The sequence below is a fragment of the Salmo salar genome, chromosome 28 (genome assembly GCF_965601325.2).
Source record: "Salmo salar chromosome 28, fSalSal1, whole genome shotgun sequence".
In the NCBI taxonomy this organism is placed as follows: domain Eukaryota; kingdom Metazoa; phylum Chordata; class Actinopteri; order Salmoniformes; family Salmonidae; genus Salmo; species Salmo salar.
In genome coordinates, this window is record NC_138318.1 from 36,780,377 (window position 1) to 36,790,000 (window position 9,624).

Sequence of the window (9,624 nt, forward strand, 5' to 3'; positions counted from 1 at the left end):
GGACTTGTAGTTTTTTCTATCATGTCCCACACAGGATTTACGTGAGAAAAAAATACAAGCCCCGGCAACCTCTCACTCTCCGGTCAAAAAGTTGTAACAAAAATGGCGCGACTTTTGGGAGAGGTGACGACTATCATCTAACTTAATTCGTTATTTTCTATCTTCACTAATTATTTAATGTAAACAAAGCATAATTTAGGCGTTGCTGTCTTGAGTCACTTTAAATTACCTAGCTGTAAACGCAAAGATAGAGCACACAGTGAACGTTGTAGGATATATGTATTTAACTAGCTAACGTTAGCTAGCTAGAATGCGTTTACATCAGCTGTTGAGATGTGCCCAGCGTGTTGGGGAGTCATCTAGGGTTGTCAGTGGACTCTTCTCCCATTGTTACCGGACCTCCGTGAATACTTTCTCCACCTCCAATGTCTCTCCAGCTCGCAAGAAAAGCAGTCCATACAGTTCCGTGGACAGCGGACGCTACTCCTCACTCCTCAAGTCAGTTGTGTCCCACAGAGTCAGTGCTCAAACTCCCGATATCCTAGAGGAGCAAGATGTTCAAATCTACGGACCTGTGATAAAATCCCCAACACCATCTAATCGAACTCCAACACCATCCAAAGTGCCTAAAATCCTCCACCCGTTACTCAACCAAGACAGGGTATTTGATTTTGGCGAAACTGAACTTGGAGGGGCTCCAGCCAGAATTATCCTACGAAGGGGTCAGGACAGGGGCTCAGTGCCCAGTGTGACCCGTATCCTACAGGAGACTATGTCCCCGGAGCAACAGTTTTACCTGGAGAGATGGAGGAGGAAGATGATAGCTCAACTGGGAGAGGATGGCTTTAAGGAATACAGTCAGAGTAAGTAGGCAGAACCCTCTGATTCGAAAGTAAAACATTTTTTTTTTAAGGCTCTAAAATATGAATGTTCTGCAAATGAGGACATGATATACACACACTATCATTCAAATGACCCAAATGTTTCTATGTTAGATCTCTTCAGACAAGGGAAGCTTTTCCATACGGCCGTGGAGAGTGTTCTCCCATTGACAACAAAGGAGGTACCGGGGGAAGATCCTGAGGAGGCACCAGAGGTACCATCGGAGGTAGAGGGATACATGGAAAGTGTACGCCATGTACTGGAGGACGTTAGGGGAGTGAGAGCCATCGAGAGCCGTGTGCAGCATGAAAAACTAGGCTATCTGGGGATTGTGGACTGTGTAGCTCTCTACAGGTAAGGATGGTGATGATGGCCACGTTCCAGGATAGCTACATTGCAGACCACTAATAGATGTCTCTCTCAACAACTTGATAGGTGTTCAGCATGTCAGCTAACCACATCACATGATGTAGTAATCTGATGTAAAATTCATTGTCTGCAATGTAGTTGACTCAATCTCTACCTGACCTGTCAGTTTATTTGGCCAATTCACACTTATTAATTCTCTCCACTTGTGGGGATTTTATTTATTTTATTTTATTTAACTAGGAAAGTCAGTTAAGAAGAAATTCTTATTTACAATGACAGTTTAGAAAAAAGGCCTACTGTGGAGATGGGGTGCTGGCATTACAAATAAAAATATAAAACACACATCACGACAAGGGAGACCACAACACTACATAAAGAGAGACCTAAGACAACACAGCATGGCAGCAACACCACATGACAACAACATGGTAACAACACAACATGGTAGCAGCATAAAACATGGTACAAACATTTGGCACAGACTACAGTACAAAGGCAATAATGTAGGGCCAACAATACATCATGCGAAGCAGCCACAACTGTCAGTAAGAGTGTCCATGATTGAGTCTTTGAATTTAGCGATTGAGATAAAACTGTCCAGTTTGAGAGTTTGTTGCAGCTCGTTCCAGTCGCTAGCTGCAGCGAACTGAAAAGAGGAGCGACCCAGGGATGTGTGTGCTTTGGGGACCTTTAACAGAATGTGACTGGCAGAATGGGTGGCCTAGACCCTACCTATGAGACATGGGAGTAGATTACAGCGGACCATGTCTCAGGGCTACCTAGTCCAAACTCCAGAACACATTCTTGAAAACCTTACTGTTGACTTCCCATGCACTATTGAATGTGACCTTAGACAGTACAGGACAGAGTGGAGAGAGGTGAATACGGGTAGGCCTAACAAATGAAAGCTTTCTTTCACTTTAGAGTGGATTACCAGTAACTCCCATTACTCTTCACTGAATTCAAAGTCCTGTGACATGTTACTCATACTTGGGATTGAATAACTCCAGCTGTTTTCCCAAAACAAGTCAGTCAGGGTTCCCCAGAGTCCGCTAGTGTACATTTCTATTAGCCTGGTCCCAGATCTGTTGGTGCCATCTTACCACTCCCTATGGTTATTGTTGTCAAGGCTAAATTTATCCCATCTGAACAACTGTTTTTGTTTGAGTGGGTGAAACCTGATTTTAATTTGAGAAATATTGATCATAAACTTGATCCAGATGTTATGATTAAGAGATACAGGCTAATACCGTGTGAATGATCCACAGCCTGTTTATAGTTTTACCATACCACTGCCTGAACTCTGATACTCAGCTTTGCAAAGTCAACAGGAATCAAAGGAGTGGAAGTTTCCTCTTTAGTCTCACAGGAAATGAAAAATAGGGAAAGAAATTTAAACCCACAGGCCTTTCCAATTCCAAGCAACTCCATATGTAAGCCATCTGAGTTCTTCCTTCATTTGCCAGGACAATATGCTTTGCACATAACATTGTGATGGATTGTGCACCAAAGAATATGCAATGCAAAAAGTAACCTGTTAGTGCCACGTTACAAGTCCCCAAAGGCAATGGTTAGCTCACTGGTCTGTGCACCATACTCGAAAAATCAATAGCCATCTAGCCACATATCATTCCAAATATAGTGATTGGGAGGAAACTGCAGGAGCATAAATTGAACCAGCAAGCCTGGTCTGACATTATTGAAGAAGCCAATGCACTGCCCTCCGTGCCATAAAAGCCCAACTTTTTGTAGAGAGCCTACAATATCAAGCATTTTATGTCAAAGCTAAAGTAGCCTGAATTGGTGACTATACAATAATGCATAATATTGTGAAAATAACATTCAATGATGAAGTAGCTAGCTAACATTAGATAGCTAGACCAATACCAAACAAAATAGAATGCTTTCTATACCATCTCTGCTAATAATACTAACGTTTATGCAGTGGTGGGAAAAGTACTCAATTCTCATACTTGAGTAAAAGTGAAGATACCTTAATAGAAAATGACTCAAGTAAAAGTCACCCAGCAAAATACTACTTGAGAAAGTCTAAAAGTATTTGGTTTTTAAATATATTTAAGTATCAGAAGTAAATGGAAATGCTAAAATGTGCTTAAGTAACAAAAGTAAAAATATAAATAATTTCAAATTCCTTATATTAAGTAAACCAGACAGCACAATTTGTTTTTATTGACAGAAATCCAGGGGCATGCTCCAAAACTCAGACATCATTTACAAACGAAACATTTGTGATTAGTGAGTCAACCAGATCTGATGGCGGAATGGTAAAGAACATCTAGCTGCTCGAGAGCACCCTTACCTGCCGATCTATAAATGTCTCCGTAATTAGTATGGATAGCCAGATAAAGCTTAGTCCTTGACTATAAAACATGCATGTTCAATGGAGAATCTAAATTGGAAGGGCCCTGGACTAGTTTTAAATCTGTTTCTGGGAAACTGGCCCCTAAACCTCAGCCTTCGTTCCTCAGGGGTGTGCTGTGTGTGATCGATTGGAAGACATCGGAGAGGTCTAAACCTTTCCTCAGCAACACCTACGACAACCCTCTACAGGTGGCAGCCTACGTTGGGGCCTTAAACAACGACGTGAACTACAACTACCAGGTAGGTATGATTTGAGCGAGACCCCCAGTGATGTAGTGGTAAAAAAATAAATAGGTGGGTAAACGTTGACCGTAGTTCGTGGTGAGTTACAGTAACACTCCCAGGAACTTTCAATGTATTTTTCAGCAGAAGATGGGTAACCGCTCACGCAAAATACAAAAGCTGCGTAAATGGCATTTATCCGTGTTTACCCTCCACTACACCACTGGAGACCACCATACTCTCTCAGCCTGTTCTAATTCGCTTCCTACCATTCCTCCTTGGCCCTAACCCTTCAATGTTTGCAGTTCTGGGTAGTTATAAGCAGTGCAGTGAAGGAACTTCCAGTTCTGGGTAGTTATAAGCAGTATAGTGAAGGAGCTTCCAGTTCTTTAGTTTCTGGGTAGGTATAATTGGAAGCTTTGAAGGTTCTGGGTAGGTATAAGCAGTGCAGTGAAAGAACTTCCAGTATTGCTGCCACCTTACAGATTTGCAAACGTCCAAGAGTTAGGGCCAAGGGGGAGGGGCACGGAGAAAATTGGGACTGGCTGACTCTCTGTCTCCGACCATGAAACATGACCATATCTCTTTACTACATGCTAAACTATGTGCTTCATTTCCTACATGGCTTACCCCCCCTTGTCCCTGTAGGTTGAGAATGGACTGATTGTGGTGGCCTATAAAGATGGTTCCCCTGCCCATCCTCATCTACTGAGCTCAGAGCAGGTGCTACAGTACTGGGAGAGATGGCTGGTACGACTGGAGGATTACACCGAGAGGAGGTGAAGGAATGGTGTCTTTGCTGCTTGATGTAGCAGATGGACCTAGAAGTACTCTCACCCCCAGATACAGAAAGTGCTCGGCTTTTCTGACACTCAGTCACATTTGACTGGTGATTTGAACAAAGGAGTGTCAGTCTGCTCAGAAACAGACAATTTAGCATTTACTCTGACCTGTGACAGTCTTTTTGCGTCATTGCCCGATTTTTGAGCTTGACAAGTTTGAAAACAGCTCTTTATTTTAGTGTAGTGTTATGTTACCTCAAGGTTGTATTCAAGCTAGAAAATGCATCGCTGACCCTTACACTGTGTTGAGAATGTTAAATTGTTGTACAGTACAACATTTTGTCTAGTCTAAACTTTTTGAGTTGTTTTGCTTTTTAAAGTATAAACATCACTTCTGAGGAAATCGAACCACTAGGTGGTAGCATCAGCCTGTGAAGTTCAGCAATCAACAAACAAAGATGAAAGAGAGAGAGTTTCTATTTTTAGTTTTATACAATAAAATTATTAAAAGAAAAAGCACCCTCCATTTCAGTTATTGAATTAACATTTACCAATCCGATCTCTAAACACAACACTGATAAAATGTTATAGCTAAGAATACAATTTGAATATTTTCCTTTGTGGTGTTCTACTGTAAACCACACAGCTTACACTAAAAATGACCATGGACAAACACAAGCACAACTTAATCTTTGCTCGTGTAAAAGGTATTTGAATCATGTGCATTGATAAGATGCATATAAAAACATCATATTTAATGACTGTTCAAAGTAATATTTAGTCAAAGTTCATCCTCTTGCAATGATATATATATACAGTTTTTATTTTTTAAATTTTATTTCACCTTTATTTAACCAGGTAGGCTAGTTGAGAACAAGTTCTCATTTACAAGTGCGACCTGGACAAGATAAAGCAAAGCAGTGTGACACAGAGTTACACATGGAATCACATGGAATAAACAATAAACAAGCCAATAACACAATAAACAAGTCAATGACACAGTAGAAAAAAAGAAAGTCTATATACAGTGTGTGCAAAAGGCATGAGGAGGTAGGCAATAAATAGGCCATAGTAGCGAAGAATTACAATTTAGCAGATTAACACTGGAGTGATAAATGAGCAGATGATGCTGTGCAAAAGAGCAGAAATGTAAATAAAAACAGTATGGGGATGAGGTAGGTAGATTGGGTGGGCAATTTACAGATGGGCTGTGTACAGCTGCAGCGATCGGTTAGCTGCTCAGATAGCTGATGTTTAAAGTTGGTGAGGGAAATATAAGTCTCCAGCTTCAGCGATTTTTGTAATTCGTTCCAGTCACTGGCAGCAGAGAACTGGAAGGAAAGGCGACCAAATGAGGTGTTGGCTTTGGGGATGATCAGTGAGATATACCTGCTGGAGCGTGTGCTACGGGTGGGTGCTGCTATGGGGACCAGTGAGCTGAGATAAGGCGGAGCTTTACCTTGCATAGACTTATAGATGACCTGAAGCCAGTGGGTCTGGCGACGAATATGTAGCGAGGGCCAGCCGACTAGAGCATACAGGTCACAGTGGTGGGTGGTATAAGGTGATTTGGTAACAAAACGGATGGCACTGTGATAGACTGCATCCAGTTTGCTGAGTAGAGTATTGGAAGCTATTTTGTAGATGACATCGCCGAAGTTGAGGATCGGTAGGATAGTCAATTTTACTAGGGTATGTTTGGCGGCGTGAGTGAAGGAGGCTTTGTTGCGAAATAGGAATTCTAGATTTGATTTTGGATTGGAGATGTGAGGCAGTCATTAGAGAAACCAAGGCTATTGAGTCTGCCGATAAGAATACGGTGATTGACCGAGTCGAAGCCTTGGCCAGGTCGATGAAGACGGCTGCACAGTAATGTCTCTTATCGATGGCGGTTATGATATTGTTTAGTACCTTGAGCGTGGCTGAGGTGCACCTGTGACCGGGTGAACGTGTGCTACGGGTGGGTGTTGTTATCATGACCAGTGAGCTGAGATAAGATTCAGTTGAAGTCGGAAGTTTACATACACCTTAGCCAAATACATTTAAACTCAGTTTTTCACAATTTCTGACATTTAATCCTAGTAAAAATTCCGTCTTAGGTCAGTTAGGATCACCACTTTATTTTAAGAATGTGAAATGTCAGAATAATAGTAGAGAGAATGATTGATTTCAGATTTTATTTATTTCATCACATTCCCAGTGAGCCAGAAGTTTACATACACTCAATTAGTATTTGGTAGCATTGCCTTTAAATTGTTTAACTTGGGTCAAACGTTTCAGGTAGCCTTCCACAAGCTTCCCACAATAAGTTGGGTGAATTTTGGCTCATTCCTCCTGACAGAGCTAGTGTAACTGAGTCAGGTTTGTAGGCCTCCTTGCTCACACACACTTTTTCAGTTCTGCCCACACATTTTCTATGGGATTGAGGCCAGGGCTTTGTGATGGCCACTCCAATACCTTGCCTTTGTTGTCCTTAAGCCATTTTGCCACAACTTTGGAAGTGTGCTTGGGGTCATTGTCCATTTGGAAGACCCATTTGCAACCAAGCTTTAACTTCCTGACTGATGTCTTGAGATGTTGCTTCAATATATCCACACAATTTTCCTCCCTCATGATGCCATCTATTTTGTGAAGTGCACCAGTCCCTCCTGCAGCAAAGCACCCCCACAACATGATGCTGCCACCCCCGTGCAGTTGCCAACCGTAGTCTGGCTGTTTTATGGCAGTTTTGGAGCAGTGGCTTCATCCTTGCTGAGCGGCCTTTCAGGTTATGTCGATATAGGACTCATTTTACTGTGGATATAGATACTTTTGTACCTGTTTCCTCCAGCACCTTCACAAGGTCCTTTGCTGTTCTGGGATTGATTTGCACTTTTCGCACAAAAGTACATTCATCTCTAAGAGACAGAACGCGTCTCCTTCCTGAGCGGTGTGATGGCTGCGTGGTCCCATGGTGTTTATACTTGCGTACTATTGTTTGTACAGATGAATGTGGTAACTTCAGGCGTTTGGAAATTGCTCCCAAGGATGAACCAGACTTGTGGAGGTCTACAGTTGTTTTTATGAGGTCTTGGCTGATTTATTTTTATTTTCCCATGATGTCAAGCAAAGAAGCACTGAGTTCGAAGGTAGGCCTTGAAATACATCCACAGGTACACCTCCAATTAACTCAAATGATGTAAATTAGCCTAACAGAAGCTTCTAAAGCCATGACATCATTTTCTGGAATTTTCCAAGCTGTTTAAAGGCACAGTCAACTTAATGTATGTAAACTTCTGACCCACTGGAATTGTGATACAGTGAATTATAAGTTAAATAATCTGTCTGTGAACAATTGTTGGAAAGATTGCTTGTCTTGCACAAAGTAGATGTCCTAACTGACTTGCCAAAACTATAGTTTGTTAACACGAAAATGTGTGGAGTGGTTGAAAAACAAGTTTTAATGACTTACCTAAGTGTATGTAAACTTCCGACTTCAACTGTGTGTGTATATATATATATATATATTATATATATATATATATATATATATATATATATAAATATATATATATACATACACACACACGAGATCTCTCCATATACTTGCGTTTTATTTGGATTGAGTAGCTTTTATTGTCAACATTGATCTCTATGCAAGACCTTAGTCGCAAACTGTTAAAGGGGAACTTTGCAGCCCTGTATCGAGGGTCCTCAGTAAAGCCCAGAACTAGCTAACACTAATAATGGAACTGGTACCATGCAGCCCTGTACCGAGGGTCCTCAGTAAAGCCCAGAACTAGCTAACACTAATAATGGAACTGGTACCATGCAGCCCTGTATCGAGGGTCCTCAGTAAAGCCCAGAACTAGCTAACACTAATAATGGAACTGGTACCATGCAGCCCTGTATCGAGGGTCCTCAGTAAAGCCCAGAACTAGCTAACACTAATAATGGAACTGGTACCATGCAGCCCTGTATCGAGGGTCCTCAGTAAAGCCCAGAACTAGCTAACACTAATAATGGAACTGGTACCATGCAGCCCTGTATCGAGGGTCCTCAGTAAAGCCCAGAACTAGCTAACACTAATAATGGAACTGGTACCATGCAGCCCTGTATCGAGGGTCCTCAGTAAAGCCCAGAACTAGCTAACACTAATAATGGAACTGGTACCATGCAGCCCTGTATCGAGGGTCCTCAGTAAAGCCCAGAACTAGCTAACACTAATAATGGAACTGGTACCATGCAGCCCTGTATCGAGGGTCCTCAGTAAAGCCCAGAACTAGCTAACACTAATAATGGAACTGGTACCATGCAGCCCTGAATCGAGGGTCCTCAGTAAAGCCCAGAACTAGCTAACACTAATAATGGAACTGGTACCATGCAGCCCTGTATCGAGGGTCCTCAGTAAAGCCCAGAACTAGCTAACACTAATAATGGAACTGGTACCATGCAGCCCTGTATCGAGGGTCCTCAGTAAAGCCCAGGCTGGTGAAGAGGCTGTAGGACAGTGTGTTCTCCTCTCTGAAGCAGTACACTGGCTAGCCCTGAGCATAGAGCCTCCTGGACATGCTGCTGGTCAGGGCTTTGGCCAGGCCCTGTCCTCTGTGCTCCGGCAGGGTGTACAGGATACCTGGGACAGGGTACGAACCATAGTTTTGGTAATTATTTTCAGGGGGGAACATGTCATATGTGTAAAAGCACCTCTGTTCTGGTGAGAGCTGTGTAGATGGTATATACCCATGACACTGGAGGGCTAGGTCAGAACCCTGGTTCTGGGCTGCTGGCTGTCTGGATCCAGCAGGACGGGTAGTTCTGGATCATGTTCATCCAGACACTGTGATCCGCGTTCCCGATCTTCCAGGTTTTGTTGACTAGATCACTGTGAGATTCATCCAGGGAGGATATCCTTGATTCAATTTCACTGTGGAATCGCCCTTAGTCTAACCAGCTAGCTAAACCTTGTAATAATCATGGGCGAATTACAAATGCAAGAAGGGCACGTGCC

General features: G+C 42.4%; 1 protein-coding gene and 1 pseudogene across 1 annotated transcript; one reads left to right on the plus strand and one right to left on the minus strand.

Moving 5' to 3' along the window:
* The first annotated feature begins 69 nt into the window (after positions 1 to 69).
* LOC106589913 (mitochondrial genome maintenance exonuclease 1) lies at positions 70 to 5,156 on the plus strand. The gene is made up of 4 exons (XM_014180361.3): positions 70 to 863; positions 996 to 1,236; positions 3,741 to 3,873; positions 4,504 to 5,156. Exons 1-4 carry the CDS (start codon positions 311 to 313, stop codon positions 4,636 to 4,638), a joined length of 1,062 nt encoding a protein of 353 aa, XP_014035836.1. The 5' UTR covers positions 70 to 310; the 3' UTR covers positions 4,639 to 5,156.
* Positions 5,157 to 9,046: 3,890 nt separating this feature from the next.
* The window catches only part of LOC123731423 (glycine N-acyltransferase-like protein 3), a 608-nt pseudogene continuing 30 nt past the window's right edge, over positions 9,047 to 9,624 (minus strand).